This window comes from Pseudochaenichthys georgianus, chromosome 21 (genome assembly GCF_902827115.2).
Source record: "Pseudochaenichthys georgianus chromosome 21, fPseGeo1.2, whole genome shotgun sequence".
NCBI lineage: Eukaryota > Metazoa > Chordata > Actinopteri > Perciformes > Channichthyidae > Pseudochaenichthys > Pseudochaenichthys georgianus.
In genome coordinates this window covers 15,794,686-15,814,166 of record NC_047523.1, presented here as the reverse complement: position 1 = coordinate 15,814,166, position 19,481 = coordinate 15,794,686, and the positions used below count along the sequence as shown (strand labels likewise).

At 39.8% G+C, this 19,481-nt stretch overlaps 1 protein-coding gene across 1 annotated transcript in view; it reads right to left on the bottom strand.

Annotated features, from left to right (window-relative positions):
• The window catches only part of LOC117466354 (low-density lipoprotein receptor-related protein 1B-like), a 351,481-nt gene that overhangs the window by 119,202 nt on the left and 212,798 nt on the right, over nucleotides 1-19,481 (bottom strand). Inside the window, 9 exon segments of the mRNA XM_034109562.1 lie at nucleotides 546-640; nucleotides 933-1,107; nucleotides 1,489-1,716; nucleotides 1,934-2,065; nucleotides 6,363-6,607; nucleotides 6,938-7,102; nucleotides 10,331-10,535; nucleotides 12,819-13,016; nucleotides 17,415-17,660. Coding sequence (XP_033965453.1) covers nucleotides 546-640; nucleotides 933-1,107; nucleotides 1,489-1,716; nucleotides 1,934-2,065; nucleotides 6,363-6,607; nucleotides 6,938-7,102; nucleotides 10,331-10,535; nucleotides 12,819-13,016; nucleotides 17,415-17,660 — 1,689 coding nt within the window.

Here is a 19,481-nt window from a genome sequence, read left to right as displayed (position 1 = left end):
GTGAACATGGATGCAAAGTGGTGCAAGCGGAAGCACAGATGTTAATGCTGGAAAATGTAATTTAATTATATTACCATAAATTGAACCCATAATCAAATAACGCAGACACATTTCCTCAATGTATGTCTTGTTTTGTCGTAACACAATGTTTTCAGTGGGCTGCCACACATCTTGCAGACAGTAGCCCAAAAAACAAACAAATGCACTTAGATTACAGAGTGAATGTAAAATATTACGTTTATGCAAACTGAACAGAGAGTAAAAAAAAAGTATATTTGCAAATAAAAAGAAATAATCTTCATGGCTTGGTCAGCTTTGAGGAAAGAGCATTTTACCACCTCAAAATCACTCGTAGTTAATGGTTTTTCCAACGTGTTGTCGGTCAGAGGCCTCAAATAAGGTATGTGGTTATCACAAGCTGTAGATAATGTTACTCTTGTTCTCCAACAATGAACAACGCCAGTATACACCAGTCATGAATGCACGGAGCATCAATGTGTCCAAACATGCTAACTCGGTATGCTATCTAAAGCCTACATACTGACCTACAGGATCCCTTTGATTCTGGTGGAGGACCTTGCTGTTACTCCCGTCCATGTTGGCCATGTTAACGGTGTTGCCATCTGTCCAATAGATTTTTCTGTGTGGGAAAGATGTGAGGTGAACAGTGTGTTATCCAGTCAGGCAGAATACATAATAAGGTTTAAAACATAGTCAATGATTGCTACGTTGTTATTAATTGAACCATGAATGTAAGCCAATAGACTTTGTTCCACCGGAAAACCTTGTACAAATGTTTGAACACTAGATTCATTTTTACAACAACAAGGCTTTGATCCCTAGCATAGGTGAGGTCTGTGGTGAAGTTTCCTAACACTATGCATTGAAGGTGATGCACTGATGGAGTGTACACACTGCTCTAATCTACTTACCCCTTGGCGGGGTGCACTACAAGGCACCTTGGCTTATCAATGCCGTGGATGATGGAGGTTTTCAGGGAGCCATCAAAGCGGGCCACATTGATTTGTGACTCGTCATTTTCGGAGCTGAGCCAGTATAAGTTCCTGGAAAGCCAGTCTAAAGCCAGACCACGGCAGTTGGCTATGTCTGTCAAGGAGAGAATGGAAAAACTGTCACTCCTTAGCAAAACTATAATGTAAATTAGCTCAGGCTAGATTTAACATAAACAAAATAAAGGAATGGATGGTATTCGACAATGTAATACACTTTTACTTGTGTTATGCCTTGTAATCATGTCAAAAAGAGAAGAAACTTCCTGGTCTGGCCTACAAAAATGTAGACACCTATTCAATAAAGTTAGTAACTGACCCAGAAACAAACAATCAAAACAGGATTGCATTCCACTGCTGCAGAAAGATTATGTGTGTGCAAACTTATCCCATATTAGTCATTATACTGAACATTGTAATACATACCACATGCATGCTTAGATTTTGTACTCGGTATGGATGTCTGGGATACACCAACCTGCACTTATGATGGTTTCCAGCTGGGAGCCATTGATGAAGGCCCGTTTGATGCTCTGGGTTTTGATGTCAGCCCAGTAGATCCTCTCCTCCTGGGCATCATAGTCCACCACGGTGACATCATCAATGTCCGGCACCGTTAGCGCCGTCATGACGTTCATATACGGGTTCTCTATGTCCACGCCGCGGATTTCAGACCGCCGGACGTACAGGAGGAACCTTTTTAACGCTGGTGAGATCATTAATAAAGGAATTATTCAAGATTTGGTGAGACTTTGGCAAAATGCTCTGTCAGACTCAGTATAGCGGGTGATAATAATAACCATATGTACGTAAAAGCTTACTTCAATCAAAAGCAACTTCACATGTTCTCTATAGTATCCTATGGTTATGCTCTGATTACATAAGGAGAAAGCATGAAAAATGAGGAAGGTGTTCTGGCTCACCAAAGCAGGATTGCTTGTTGGGAGAAAGCTTCATCAGGTGTGGACAGGTGCAGGACGCAGTGCGGTTGTAATTGATGAGACACAGATGCGAACAGGGACCACGTCCATCATTCTCCTCACATGGGTTGGAGGCTGATGGGAAGGCAAGAGAAAGGGAACATTTCAGAATTCTCAGCATGACAAGTTGAGATGCCAATCGAGGAGATACGCCATGATAAATCCTGGAATTGAATAGGGCTTGATCCTTTCCCACATCAAACTTACAGACAATACTTTCAGAAAAAAATCATTGCTGAAAATATCTATAGTCATGATCTGGTTCTCACCGGCCGTGCAATAGCAACAATAGCTTTTAGCATGACACTTCACTAAACCATGTCATCAATTCATAACAAGTGTGGCTAGTTTGAACATTTTAGGGGGCTCCTTTTTGAGTGTTAAGAGAAAATGTTGGGTTGAGACCATTTTTTGCTGAGATTGATTGATCTTCCTTCTTGTTATTGGGTTTTTAGGTTGATATCTTGTTGAATTGGGTCTTTAGTTGTCGAGACGTTGACATATATTAGTAAAAATTAAAGACATATTCAGATTTCTATTCTTTGTCACTTCTCAAGAAAGATCTCAGTTAGACTGTTACTGTAGGGTAGCAGGTTATCCATCTTAAGAACCTTAGCTGTTGACAGATTCTATAATAAGAAAAGCACATCAGAAAAAAGTCCATTTTAAGAAATTCTTACTCTAAACTAGTCAGAATAAATCACCTCAGCAAAACTAAGGTAAATCAAGCTTGGTTCAATTATTTCCCATGAGGCTGCAAACTCTTTTTAGGCCTCAAACACATCAGTTCTCACCATCGACTCTGGATAATTCATGTCATACAAGCTCATTCAAAGCTAATTTCCCATGGTTCCTTCAGCAACACATTGGAGAACCCCATTGCATCACAAATGCAGCTTATTGAAGACGACAACAAAGTCCAACTATCTCTTGAGCTGGCAACAGCACCCAGCTGACTCAGTAATAGGGAGAAAACTGAACAATGTTGCATTCACCTGAATCATACTCTTGAGGGATGACAGACAGCAACAAGAGAGCCAGAGTGTTTGTTTGCTCTAAACTGTCATATGTATTTGCAACACATAACGGAATAAATGTTAAGGCTCTAAAAATGACAGAACTCCTGAAAGAAAAGTCAAATTCAAGGAAGCTTTGTATTGCTGATTCAATTGCTTCTTTCCAATGATAGATGCATATTTGTTTTTTGTATTTCTCATGATAATACTGCTGATAAAATTACTATGTGGTCTGTCTGCCTGCAAATAACTATGTATCTTCGACATGGCATACAAATTACAATGCTTACAGTCACATTGAGAACAACAAAATTGATGTGTGTAATAACATACAACTAGATGTTCCTGCACCATGCTTCTTTTCAGGTAAACAAGGAGAAGCAGGAGAGAATTATGAAGGCTATGGAAGGCTAAGCCATCCCTATGTTATTGGTCGCTATACTGTCGTGAATTAGACGATACCATTTCCAGATGTTCCCTAAATGTTTAATATTCAAGCTGCTGCTACGATATTGTTAAGACCAGTAACTCTGAATACCAGCCTGCAATATAGGGCTCTGCTTAAAGCTACAATGATAGCATTTAAGTATTTAAGCTACCGTTGTAGCCTTTAAGCTAACATTGTAGAATGTCGTTTTTTGGAAGCCATTAGTTGTAATTTGTTGGGTCGAAATAAATGTTCACCTGCTATAAACAACCCTAACCAGGACCAAGGACAGTATAAACTAGTACAATTACTAGGTATATTGAAGACTCTATAGTATAGTGCCAATATACAGTATAGAGAAGATTACACACAAAATGTCACACCACTCAATAGAGTGTACTCAGAACCAAACCCAACAGCGGAAAAGATAAATGAGTGGAGCCATTATTGACTGTAGTCGGAAGTGTTATTATGTTATCTCATTAGTCAAAATCTCTGAAAATGTAATTACTTTTATTTTAGTTTGTTTATAAAAGGTGTAAAAAGGTATACAGGTTTCTTTGTGACTATCTGTAAGGAATCAGCAAATTATCTGTTCCAACTCTCATCACCTTGCAATGCCAAAGTGCCTCCTAATTTCAAAAGGCTTGTTAGCCAATGTAAAAACACAGCCTTGTCTTTCAAGTGACACGTAATGCATTTACAGGCTGTTTATGCCTCCAGTGGAGCTTCACTGTGGTACCTGCTGAATAACTAAAACCAGCTGCGTATTGGTGTCTCCTTTCTTCACGCATCCCTCCTTTTTTATTTTTCTCTGGTCCGGATGTTTGTGGTCTAGTAGAGCGTAGCATTTCAAGGCAGTCGTCTCACCGCCCCCCCCCCCCTCCGCTGAGCTCTTTTTAATAGGATTAGGCATGCTGACTGTCTTCTTTTGAAAAAGCAGTCTTATTTGCTCACACTTATCTATGGTGAACAGTCATGAAAATGCAGATACAGGAAGGAAACAAGCAAATTAACTCATGACACACTGGCAAAGCAGAGAAATCACTGAATAGATGCAAACCCGATTACCACCGTAATAATGCCCATTTAAGGATGATGGCTTACATATGAAGAAAAGCTAAGGCGGATACATAGAAAACTTGGCAATGGTGGAAAAAGGAATTGCAATTGATCTATCAAACAGGCACTCTTGGCACTCATGGTGGAAATGTTAATCAAGTGTATTTGAGGGAGTTATGCTAAAAAAATCTATCACAAATCAATGTTAAAACAACAATTTTACCGAAAAAACACATTACATTTAGTACGGAACAGATTGAATGTCATTCATTTGAGTTAAAAAAACTCAACTCTGCATATCAAATGAATATTGGCTCCTTTTGTAGGTTTCCTGCTTAATTGATCGCCTCAGTGACATGAATAGATTCAGAAACACTGGCAACATTAGTGAAGTTTCTGAACTAATTCATATATTTCCTGTAACATAAACACATTATTCACTTTAATTGATTTGACGATTGGATATGCCACAATTATTCATTGGCATATGTGTGTCTTATTCGGTTGCCCTCTTTTTTCATGAAGAAAAAGCCTTAATATAGTGGCATAAGCCAATTAAAATAATAGGGATGGTGAGAAAAACACATTCAGAGGTACCATTAATTCAAGCTAGCTAATTATCTGCATGAGTACCTATTTCATGCAGACACATGCTCATTGATTGACAGGCAAAATTAAGGCAGTTGGGGCAGAAGCTAGAATTAATTACATTATGCTGTTTTTTTTTCACTACCCTCTGCACAACATGAGAATGAATAGTGTTTTAAAAGATAATGCATCCTCAGTCACATCCAGTATTACTAGAGGATTATACCCACATTCATAATACACACCCATAGGTTGATATCTGATAGGATGTGATGATTTAGTACTTTAAACAGCTTATTAAGCACTTTTTTGTGCATGAGCTTGAATATGACATACCCAAAGTGATTTTTTTTCTTTTGTTCCTGAACCTTTCTAATTGCTGCTTTAATCATTGTCTCTTTGGAATAGTAATTCTTTGGAAATTACAATTAGAAGGAGTTATTTGTCTAAATGAGTCTGAGCAACATTTGTAAACATGTACGGAGGCCAACACATGCGCAGCATTTAGAAAACATTCACCAACTTGACGAAATATGTGCATTGTTTAATGAAAGCGGCTCATTAATGAAACACTTCAAACACAAAATGTTGCGAATAAAAAATGAAGCTCAAGAAACGAAAACAGGGACACTTAAAAGTGGTGCACACAGCTTGGATACGAGCGTTGTTGATGTTCGGATTATGAAGTTGGTAAAAATCAGTGTCACTGGAAATGTACTTAGAGTTTAGGTTTTGTTGGCTTATTTTAACAATGTGCTCGCATGATTCCTTCCGATATTATTGGAGATCTGCTGTAAGCTAGCTAGCTAACCTAGTTTTTAAAATATACTGCCAAAAGACTTTTTGAAACAGACTAACTCTGCGAGAGTTTCAGCTGACAGTTGGTGAAGATGTTTCTTCATTTGCATGTGTTTTGGCACATTTGTGTTGCTATAGTCGAGACCTTATATAAAAAAGGTAACATTTGGCCTTGTGAAATGTTTTATATTAACTTTGGTTTTCTACCCACTGCTGTTACAAAAACGTTGTTGTAGAATATTTTAAAAAAAAAAGGTGTATAAAAAAAAAAAAAACTACTTATGAGGCTTTGAGCTTTCAAATACATTATAATCAAACTAGCTGCCATAAGGTGACACACACATCCTTCAAAGCCTGTATGCAAGGTGTTAAGGAGTTAAATATCCGTGCTTCGCATATCCTAGAAGTAACAACATGACAAAGTATACATTAACCTGACTTCCAGCTGTGAAATGTCCCCCTTCCATCAAAGGGTCCTCACCTTGTGGCTGCCTGCTGGGGTGGAAGATCTGCAAGTCAAAAGGCTGAGCGCTCGTCTTCTGGATGACTGTGACATTTCCCCCCGTCCACTTATTGGCTCTCGCCAAAGTGTTCGTCCTCCAGTCGGTCCAGTAGACACTGCCTCCAAAAAGAGACACCGCAAAGGGATGGGATAGGTACTCATGGCCCCTGAGGATCTCTATGACCCCACTTCCATCATAGAGTGCCGAGAAAATGGCGTCGGAGCTGTTTAAAAGAGCAAACATACAGGCTCATATCAACGTTTAACTGCTCTTCAAATTCATTAGAGAGGGACAGTAGAGGTAGGCAGATCAAAGTGTAACCCACCAGTCCACTGATGGAACTTTTAAATAGTTCAGAACCCACTTTTGTACATTGTGCTAGGATCTCTAAATATGACATGTCCTCCATTATTAAATGCAAAAGGAGAGCTTTGAGTAATTTTTCTATGCAAGGACTGGTGAATCTGTTGTAGTATATAATGTCATACATTTGTATTAGAAGCTCACAAAGGTGTGAATGCTTCTACACAACGTGGGAACTCTAATGGTATACCGTGCATCCGTCCAAACAATCCTCTTTTCCAAATGATCCAGTGTCAGTCCATTAGGCCAGGCACCGATTTCCATATCCTTGAAGACGATGTGTCGACCTCCTCCGCTCATTGACGCAGCCTCAATTCGAGGGAAGGTAGCGTCCCAGTCGGTCCAGAAGAGGATCCTGGAAGTAGAAAAGGAAATACTTAAAATGTATCGTTAGACGAGCAACAATACACACATATATGTATGCTTTCATTGATCCAGTAGAACAGGATGTTAGGCCTCATTATTATCCATAGAGCAATTCCTCCCCTGTTTGTTTTTGTCAATGCTAGTAAAACACAACATATACAATGCTGGTGTAACTGTATGCATAAACATAGACTGTGGCAATGATGACTGTCCAAGAACAGCACCAGCGATCCAGTTCAACCCCTCAACATCTGCGACATGACTTGAAATGGGAGGCCATCTGTTTTATTATGACTTTTCACAGCTCAATGAGGCCTGAAAATGAACATTGATGGGCACTATCCTGAGACCTGCTTCAGCTCAGCATCAACGCGTCTGTCCTGCCTTGGTCTACAAAGTCAGCCAGAATGAAGGAGAAAATGGGTTCTCAGGCTTAAATTACATACCGACAACGGAACAGTGTTAGGAAGAAATATCCTTGTCCAGATCAATAGCCTTATTCACTTGATACGGCCTTCCTGATCAATGGCCCACTCCTCTGAGTGGATCCAAGTAATTAGATTAGAATTATTGCCCATGAATGGAAATGCGCCTTTAGGCACCAAAAGCAGCCATTAATCCTACTCTGTACAGCCATGAGATGTAGTCATCCTCAGGAATGTAAGAGTACTATAGGGGGGAGTGCATGAGAATAATACTAATTTATTAAGAGTGTGAAATTGATTTTAAGGATTGTCTGGATTTTGCCTTAATCTGACATATTCTGCCCACAGTTTACGACCACTGGCTACTAAATGCATTAAATATCAAATACTAACAAAACACCTCTTTTGTAGCAGAACATTTTCTTTTGTTTATTGTTGTGTAATTAACTAGCGTAAATCATCTCTAAACTAATTGTAATATTCTGTAGATAGGAAAAACATTGGATACATCTCAAAACGTTGATCGTAGTGCTAATAGCGGAAACATCATCTTGTTTTAATTCATAAATAACTACATTGTCATTACTCTTACATATAATTAAATTTATAATGTACTTTCTTAACTAATATTTTTAGAAATCCATCATGGTAAGTACCTCGACCAATATGTACCATAAATGGGATTTTTTCTTAGAATGGCAATGGACATTGTCATATTCAATAAATGACATATGGGTAGAAAGAACACATTTGTGTTTTCAAATGAGAATATCCCACAATGGGATTTCTTTGTATTATAGTTGTTTTTGCAATGGCAAAAAGTAAAAACCTAATATAGGAAGATAGGATCAGGGCAGCAAGAGGCCTACCGGTCAGACAAAAAGTAGTTTGTCACTTGATAATGCCTAACTTAACATCAGAAAATGTTTTCCAAAAAAGACGTTGTTGGTTTCTACAGCTAACTTCTCCATTTATGACAACTTGGCAGTTGGTATTTAAATAACTTTAATACATTTTAATAATCTGTTTGATTTATATTAAGGCTAGCATTTATTTCTAATCAAGGACATTGCCATTGTGAGTGACTGGTAGGTGCTGTCACATGTCATGGCTGCTAGCTATCTGCTTTACTGTAACACAATTCATTAAAAAAAGAAATACTTAGAATTAAATCAGTCCTTTTATACATGCCTTTGTTGGTACTGTATGTTACAATAATAACATTTGACTGACAACTTGATTGTTGATGCCAGATATAATTTTTAACATTTATCCACACAGACCGACATTTCATATCAACAAAACAATATGTCCATGTTTTTAAAAAAAAAAGGACAAACAAAATGTTGAGTCCAATAAAACATTTTAATATTTAAAATCCACTGCCAAATGCATTTTAATTAAAGTATCAAGTACTTCTCTTACAGGGTAAATTGAAGGTTGCATGATTAAAATTCTATCCAAAGTACAAAACTCTTTTTCGTGATGAATGGTCGTGCACACAAAACATTTGTAACCTTCAATTATAGTTTTGAGGACCGACAACAATTTTCTCTGAAATATTTAAACTTTCAGAAAAGTATTTGCAAGAAACTTTAAACAAGAGTGCACTTTGCGGTTGTTTATAAAACTGCCAGTCCTGTTAACCATGTCAGTCTACTCTATCTGCCCCATTCATTAGCATTGTTCATCATTTGCAGCACTTTTATTTGATCTTTGCCTCGAACAAGTAAAAGGTGGATCGATGGCCACTTTGTACATAGAGTATTGATGATTGAGTTGAGATCAAATAAAAGCACTTTCGGTCTTGAACCATGTGTGTTAGGGAAAACTACAATAATTAAACATGCTAGGAAAAACTAAACACTGAAATAACCTCGATGTGTGGTGGTCGTCAAGTGCAAACGTGTTACGACGGACCAAAATACTTCCATTAGGGAGAAGCGCCCTACAGTTTTAAAAGAGATGCAATTATAAAACCAAAAATGTGTGCCAATATGCAAATGAAGAAAGAAATCCATTATTCAGTATTGTATCTTTGTGATAGTGCGTTTCTCCTAATGAAAGTGTTTTAGGCTGAGTTGTTACCTGTTGGCCACCGTGTTTATCCCTTCATAATACATCATTCAAGAGACTGAATGTCAAAGTTGCTAAACTATCAAAGCCTTCTAGGTGGGTTCCAATAAGGAGCCTATTAGACCCGGCTAATAAGAAGCCTATTACAACCAGTGTGAGGTCGTCCAACAACCAAATTTACCAATTTAAAAAGCTTATTAAAACACTTGTTATACAGTACCAACACAAAAACCAAGTGCAATCAATGCACTGTAATAGATGTTTCCTATCAGGGAAGGGCTGCCATTTATCATTCTGCAAACGCACTCCCCATGCATCTCAGCAGGAAAAACAACCATGATTTTGAAATAGCCCCGGAGGGAATGATGCACAATAACAAAAAAATAATATTTTGGGCATTATATTTGAAGGTCTTTCTTAAAATGTAAAAAATAATAATATAGCCAAAGGGAGTGAACGGGTAGTAAAGCGTGTAAAGCTGGATAAATGGTTGGGGGAGTATTAGCTACATCACTTGTCATTACCGGAATGGAGCACACAGCACTGTTATTGATGTATTCTATATCAGCTGACCCTAAAACAGCAGACATATTCATACATCAAGGGAGATGCAGAAGTGAGAAATAAAAGAGATTGTAATTGTAACACTTTTCTAATAATTTCAGTGTCTGATGGATTGCATGGCTTCTGTATGTGTGAGTTACTGCGTAACATACCCCTGGCCCGGGTCGAGCGCGATGGCCCGCGGATGCTCCATGCCCCCGGCGATCAGCGTGGTACGCATATCTCCGTTAAGCTTAGCCACCTCGATCTGGTCCAGATTGCTGTCAATCCAGTACAGCTTCCCTGTGATCCAGTCCACAGCCAGGCCCTCCGGGGTGGCCAGTCCGTGCTGCACCACCACTTCAATCCCTGTCACCCCTGGAACAACACAATCCCAATTTGAGACAGGTAGCAGAATGTCATTTGTCTCAGACTTTTTGAAACATATCTATTTTTGACTGCACCTCAACCAAGTGGCCCAATTATGCTCGGACAGGTTTTTATGTAGATTGATCAGGACAGAAAGAGAGAGAATCTTATTTCTTGAAACTTTCCAAATCTCTTAACTACGGAGCCCTGGAGGGTTCATAGAGAGAAAAATAAATAAAAGGTGGCCACGTTTTACTTTCTCGTTCGCACGAGATACCTTCTCGTGAGATATTAACTCGTGCGCACGAGTTAATAAAGTGTGGCCTCGTTTTATTTAAATTGAGGCCACGCGTTATAAACTCGTGCACACGAGTTAATAACGCGTGGCCTCAATTTAAATTGATTAGTTTTATGAAGAATATGTCCGGTCGCCAGGGCGTGTGTGTGTGTGTGTGTGTGTGTGTGGGCATTTGTTTATGATACTGTCGTTCGTTCCGGTGCACTCCGGCAGAACTATAACACTATATCGAGATTAAGATTAAACACATTTCTTTCACTTGGGAATACACATATAACTATGGAGAACCAGATTTGTGTAAATTATTGTTCGTGATAATTTGAAAGCAAATGCCGGTGGTGTCGGATGCACACTAATACACCGAACACGCACACAGAGCGGAGCTGAGCACAAACACACACACACACACACACACACACACACACACACACACACACACACACACACACACACACACACACACACACACACACACACACACACACACACACACACACACACACACACACACACACACACACACACACACACACACACACACACACACACACACACACACACATCATGCGCCCTGGTGACAGGACATCTCCTTCATAAAACGAGGGGGAATACTCTGGAAGTTCGATGTGTGTAGAGGTGTGTGTGGTTAAACGTAGCAGCCTCGATCTCTATTCAGCGGTTCTAATGAAGGGAAACGCAGTGAAGTAAACAGTAAAAGGCACCGCTCTTTGCAGCTGGTGCTGCTCTTCTCAGATTCTGCTGAGTTACACGTTACTGCCTCCAGTGCCCTGTACGACGAAGCCAGTTCAACAGACCCTGGATATGTTTGAGTTACCCGGCTTAACTAACCCTAACAAACGCGATGTCGCTAAGCGGTCCTACGAAGCTGGTTATCAACTCAGTAAATCAACCAGGGTTTCTCTGTCCGGCTGAGAGCGCGTTCACGTGAAAGGGACGGGGGTTAGCTACATGTGACCAATCACAAACATGGAGACGCCTGCTGACAGCGCAGCGTCATACTTCATGAATGAATAGTGTAAATATCAAATCCTGCTTCGTAGTACAGGCCGCTTTTAACGAGTTAATAAAGCGTGGCCTCATTGTATTTAAAGCGTGGCCTCGCTTTACATCTTGTGCGCACAAGTTAATAAAGCGTGGCCACGTTTTATTTATTTTTCTCAGGGCTCCGTACTTAACAGAGGGGACATTTAAATATTTATATTTAAATACATGAATAATTAGATTTTGCATCGTGGCTTTTAAAGCATGTAAACATATCACAGTAGAAGCACAAAATGAAACTCTGTACCTGAAACTGAGCATAATAGGGCCCTTGCTTTGAAGCTCATGCACCAGCATTTCAAAAGGCTTGGCTAATTTGAAGCTAATGTACTAGCATTCTTTTGAGTTTTTATACTCAATGTTGATTAAAGTCGATACTGAGAGAAGAAACTCTCTTGGATATAAAGACAATTGCTTTCCGCAGGGTTCCATTAAACATGTTAAAAAGGCTGTCCCACCATCTTTATAATCTCAATGTTTACAATTATTCTCAGATGCTGAGGCTTTTATACGTGCCTCACAAAAGGGTGTAGTGGGAACATCTAAAAGGCGATTGCTACCGTTTCGCAGAGGAAAATAAAAGCAAGTAAACGTAATGAATGTTCTGTCTCCCACAGAAATACAGAGCGAAAGAAAAGTTCGGATTCATCATTTTATGAGGGGGACATACTGTAAAACATCAGCTCAAGACTTCTGGTCCTGCAGTATTTATTGAAATACTTCAGACAACCGGTGATGAATTCTCAGGCAGAGACAATATCAACTCAGTGCATCAGAACCTGAGTATGTGTAACGGCATGAGGGTAAAACAGAGCGTTATCATCGGCAGTGTCTCAGACTTCCATTACAGCTGTGCACCACGGATGACATGACTCTCTTTAACAGCAGTTTTCAGATAGCAAACGTTTGTGTACATAGGTGTGTGCGCGTACCGCCAGTCTCGGAGAGCCTTCCTCTGTAGATCTTATCCTCCACCACATCTGTCCAGTAAAGGAGGCTCTGATTAAAGTGGAAGTCGAGCGCGATGGTGTTCCGCAGCCCCGGCACCAGCAGGCTGTAGTCCCGCTTGTGAAGGTCTATTCGTCTTATCTCGTGCCGGATTGAGAAAATGATGAAAGCCTCAAAGGGATCTGGCCATGGAGAGAAAAAGGGAAGAAGCAGAAGAATGTTATGATTAAAGGAGGCCATGGAATGTCACACTAGAATGTTTGTCATTACAGTGTGACATTGGCAGAAAAGTATAGCGAACTGTGACCTCTTCTTCTTAATAGTAAAGATTTTCTGAGAAATAATATTGCAAAGAAAAAATGATGATACAACATAACATGAAAACCTGTACTATATAAAGTAACAAAGGAATACGTATTGATGCTTATACATTATGAGATTTAGATTAGATAACTATAGCATGCATGTTGTGTGTAATAACCACATTGACACACACACATGCATGTTCACACATATATATTCAAATGGCTTGATTTCCTTTGAAAAAATATTTGTTAGAACCACAACTCTTACTTTTCTAAGAAATTGATTTTCATCCAAAACATACAGTACCAGTTAACGTAAAAGTTGCACACAATACATTTCAAGTAAACCATTACCTGTATTCAATGTGTATTTTCTATGCTGAAAACGTCAACACAATATAATACAAATATTAAATGTAACAACATAAATACATGTATTGCACTCTATTTGTTCATAGGGTTGATCCTGTATGCTGGCTCGTTGTTGTGGCTTACTGGAGTAGTTGAGTGGATCAGCGCGATTGAAAATGTACTAAATAAAACGTTTGCTATTTCTACCATGACAAAGGTTCCGCTGTAAAAAAAGGTCTATTGTAACTTGTTTATGTGAAACAGCAAAGGAGTTGCTAGCTCTGCCTTGAGAAATGAGCTTGTATAATTGCAAAATAAGCGATGCTCTGATCACTAAAGTAGGGTTAAACTGAATGAGTGTGACTGGTTTGTCACAACATGGTGGAAATGTATCACAGGGATTTGTTCAAATCAAGAAAAGTATGTAGAAGAATTAAAACAATTTACTGTATTCAGCTCCATGTATTTTTCTCACTAAGCTTGCTTTCTCTCTCTCTGTTGATCTTCTGTGTGGAGGACATGCATATCTCACTGGTTTAAACCACCACATTAATACACATAGGTTACTGCCAAACCAATTTGTTGTCAAACACTCTGGGAATCAACACATTACATATTTCCAATTTCTGAAAAAGTAGATACATTTGAAAGCAGTCCCTTTGGAGAAATACATTTTGCAGGGTCTCTAAGAAGTGGCTAAATCGAGTGACACATCCTAAAGCTGGCATATGTGCTTGGATGCTGAGATTCTCTGGCCTTGCCAACTGAGATTTATTTTAATCAGTAAGATTATTTCCTTCTGAGAAATGTTTGTACAACCAAAACGTTTCACTCTTCATAGCATTCTCCACTCAATCAAACTACAGGCAACAGAACTGTAAACATGCAATTAAAATAGTGTCCTTGCTTCAATGACAAATGTTGGTGTAGCAACCAAAACTAGCTACAATGCAACCAGAGTGAATTTTTGTGCTTGCAATTCTGTTGTCCCCTGAGATGTGAACATCAACAAAAAGATGAGTGTATGTGAGTTTGGAACTTCACAAATAATCCAATAACACCTCACTCAGATTACATTGGAATGTTTGTGCATGAATGCAACATTTAATTTATGATGAAGCGGTAGAATTGTGATGGTCTTCCAGAGAAAATAGTGTATTCTTTTCCCTGCGTTAATGTAAGATTAGAGTAGCAACGGCCATCAATCTTGGTGAAATAGGAAAGCAAGTAATCAAAACGAGGTCCATAAATCTGAATGTGACAAGCACACAGCAAGTGTGTGTACCTATTGTATTTCAATACAGTTACAGAGCGGGCTCATAAAAGACAGTATTAAATAAAAAAAGAAAAGCGGAGAGTTTCAATTTGTAATTTGATACTACGCTAGCAAAACATTTGTGTCCGTATGACAATAGGAGAATTTGTGCAGTAGAAAAACTGCAAACTGTAGAAGTATGAGAAAGGAGAACTAGCTTCCCTCATTCAGCATCAGTTCAGATAGAAACAGACAGGGCTCGTCCCCCGGATGCCTCTTCAGATTGAAACTGATTGCATTTGACCAGTACCCTAATTCAACACATATTACTATTCTTCAGAAAACCCTGCCCTAACACAAAAGCCTTCCAATTCTGTCGTTTGACTTTTCTTGTTTTTATTTGCAGTTTCTATAATCTATGGTGTAAATATTGCAATTATAAGTATTTTGTCATGTATTTTATTAAAGGCACCAACACAGCTTTGGTACGTGGGATGTGTTCGGGGGTTTGTTGCAGAGAAGGCAACAGCCAGAACACGTTTACTCTGAATGAGTGATGGACGGCCTATTTGTGGATTTTATTTTGTTGTCTAACTTGTGCTGGTTCGCTATTTTTGTTTTTGTTGCTGATATAAATAAAGTAGGGCTGTCAAGTTAACGCGTTAATAACGCGTTAACGCAAAAAAAAATTAACGCCACTAATTATTTTAACGCGATTAACGCATGTGTATTTTTTTCCTCGGCCGCCCCGTAGTTTCAGAGCGCATCGAGTTTAAAATACCATCTACAAGCTGATGCTGCTGACAGCACCGCTCCTGCCGCCCGCTTGTGGCAGACCACACTTCCACGCTCACCGGCAGGCACCGACTGGCCATCGGGAGGACCGGGAGGGTGTGTGTGGCCCGAGCGAGCGAGAGAGAGACCTTACGTGCATTACCGTACCGCAGTGTGAACGCGGCTATTGTTGTTGTTAGCATCTGGTGCTAGCTAGCTGCGCTAACGGATATAAGGAGCTGTTTAAATGAAAACAGAGGAGCGCTCTATCCACACAACTGCGCCGAGCACTTGACTTGATGCAGGAAGCAGACAGCGGGACATTGTAGGAGAAGTCAGCACACTCATGATTGCAGCAACATGATTGCAGCGTCCAGGCAGCTCCCGTTCGAGCATATGCCTTGAGTTGCACATAGCTCCAACGATCACACACACACACACACACACACACACACACACACACACACACACACACACACACACACACACACACACACACACACACACACACACACACACACACACACACACACACACACACACACACACACACACACACACACACACACACCCCATTTGTATTGTATGAGAGAGGTTCCAGGTTGAATTGAGGCGAATATGTGTAATGTTCAGAGGTTGTTGTGTTTAATATGCATGAGAATATTTGTCATTGTTCAAATGATAATAAACATTAGCATAAAGCATATTTGTCCACTCATATGTTGATAAGAGTATTCAAAACTTGAAAAATATTCCTCCAAGGTACATTTAGAACAGATAAAAAATGTGCGATTAATTTGCGATTAATCGCGATTAACTATGGACAATCATGCGATTAATCGCGATTAAATATTTTAATCGATTGACAGCCCTAAAATAAAGTGTTTTTGGAGCTTAAACAACCGACTAAGCCATGTATCGAATGGACGAATTGAACCCCGTCACATATGTCACTTGTGCTGGTTCACAAAAAAATAGCGAACCAGCACAAGTGACATATCTGAGGGTGATGGTTGGGGGTTACCAATTATTCTAGGTCAGATTCAGATCTGAAAGTACCCTAAATCAACACATGTTATTCTCCCGACTACTTTCAACTTTCCCAGCACTAACACAAAAGCCTTCCAATTCTGTAGTTTGTCTTTTCTAGTTTTGCTTTCCAGATTTCTTATCTATGGTGTAAATATCGCAAGTATTCTGAAAAGTCTTATTTGTATTAAAAGTACCAACGATGTGGCTACAGTTTTAGAGTTAGGATTACCAATTATTCTTAAATCAGATTTGACCCTAAATCAACACATAAGTAGTTTGCCATTTCTTATTTTTACTTCCATTTTATTTCATCCATTGGATTAATAAGTATTGTGAAAACTTTTTTAAATTAAAGGCAGCAACATTGGTCTGGCAGTGGCTCAGTCAGTAGGGGCTCGGATTGGGAGTCGTGGGGTTGCTGGTTCAAGTCCCAGAAAATACTTAAAAAATATATGGAGTGTGGACTGCTACTTGCAGATTTCCCAGTTCACCTCCTGGGCCCTGCTGTGGTGCAATTGAGCAAGGCACCGGACACCCCCCCCCCACTCCATGGGCGCTGTACAATAGCTGCCCACTGCTCCTAGTATTGGGATGGGTCAAAAGCAGAGACCACATTTCACTGTGTGTGCTGTGTGCACAAACATGTGTGACCAATAAAGAGGGTTTCATCCTCCAATTATATTCTATTGGCTGACTAGGGTCTTAGGGTTAGGGTTGTAGTTAGGGGTAGGCAGATTCAAATAGTTTAGAGTTAATCAGTTACTAGTATGCCCTAAGAGCAGACCCACAGCCACACACCATAGGCTACCGGCAGTCAGCAGCATCACTGAAAACAAACATTAAAGAAAGCTATGGCCCGTTACCCGTGCTGTGACAGCTGTCTCCGTCTGGCTCCAACGTCCATCCCGGATAACAGGAGCACTTCACCGTGGTCTTGTACTGCTCACACACCTGGCTGCACTTCAGGTGACGACTGCAGTAGTCCACCACCTCACACGTCTTGTTACTGGAGTCCAAGTGAAGCCCAGGCGGACAGGAACACACGACCCCTTTCCCTGGTGCAACTGTGCACTGGTGACTGCAGCCCCCTCTGGCTACTAGACACATATCTGGGGTGGGGAAAGGGCAACAGAACTGTAAGGAACTGTACAGACACTGGAAGAAAGCCTGAGGTTTTAAAGACCATTTAAAAAATACAGTATGCGTCGCTGCTAAATCTCAATTTCACAGACTAATAAGCAATAATTCCATGAAATCAAAATGTTCTGATGTTTAAGCATGATTCAAGGATAACATATTTTCACTCATAGGGCAAGTATAGGGATTTTTGTCACATACAAAGATAAATATGATGTATAATGAGAACACTTTCATATAGCAGATGCTCTTGGGTTTCACCTCAGGGTGAATTACTTTTATTTCAGCAACGGCTTCGAAAACTAATCAGGAACGAGAACATAATGCACGTTTCCTGTCAAAAGTGGTATAAAGATAGACGTTTTTTAAGTCTGTGCACTTTCATCAAAGTTGTTTTCTGCCCCTACGCACCTGGCTTTTGTTAGCAGCTGCTAGGTCAAGATTGAATGTTATATTGGTGAGAATAAAACTGTTCCAGCGTCTGTATTCCCACCATGATTAAGATTTCATTTTCAAGGTGGGCAACAACAGCAATGGACACTCGCAGTGGGGGGGTGAATCATGCAGTCACGGTTGTTAATGGTGGTTTGTGAGTCCCACTGATGTGGTGCAAATCAATCAGGCTCTCAAGGTCTCTCTGAACATATAATTGTCTATGAGGAGCCAGAAGCCCTCTTTCCAGATCCGATAACACAGGCACTCAAAGATCCTGAAGGACCCCCCTGAGGCTTGGTAAGTGACGCTGTAGAAAATGAACCTCAATGTTTACACTGCTCACTTTAACAGATTAGATGGCTTGGGCCAGTCACATGAGATCACTTTCTTCCCTCTGAAGGCCACTGGACAAACACATCCATATTAGTCATCATCCAGAACCAAGAGTATTACTTTATTTTATGTCCCTTCTGTGTCTGAGACAACACCTACAGATTCCATGTCAAGCTCTGACAAGCTGCTCTCTGTGAAGGAGTAGATATAGCAGGGGCCCTATGGGAGATGTTTCTTCAACAGCCAGTGATATAACATTACAAAAATATCAAAATGAGAGTTAGCACGGGTGCTGTGAGGTAGCTTAGCAGGGAACGTGTCTTGAACACCTACAGTGAAAATACGAGGATGTGACAGCGCTTCAATATCCCAATTAATTTTCATGCAACTCTGCAAAGCTGATAAAACAAGTACATTTCAGGAATAAATAACTTTCTTTTTAATAAGACGAATATGCTGCAGTTTTCACTCCCAATTTCAATGTGGTTTATTACATTGAATAGATGTTTTCTTTGATTGGTTTTATCTTAATGCCGCCAACTCCAGTTGTCTATCCTTCTAAGATTTGTCAAAGAACTGCAAACACAGTGGGAGCGATGCAACATCCTAAAAGTTCCTGGAAGAAATTATTTATGACACTTTTACTTCATCTTTTCTCTTAAAAGGGGGTGAGTCTCAACACTCACCCCCTGTGAGCTTGAAGCGTGGCTATAAAAAGCTCCCCATAAAAATAAAAACAGCAGCTATGGTCAACTTGATTTCCGTGAGTAGCATTATATTCCAAGTTTTTATAACTTGAAGTCCAAAAAATCAATACAAACTTCACAGAGTCATACTTGTCAGTCTATCACCCTCCTCCGAGGTGAGAAGTTCAGGGAGAAGTTGTGTATTCAGTGGCTGGTGGGGACACACACTGACCATACTGATGGATGCTCCACAGATAGGGTGGCAATGTCAATTTGTAAGTGCTCACCATTTGATATTTGGAATGTATTGTAACTGACTGAACCATGTGAATCGACAAT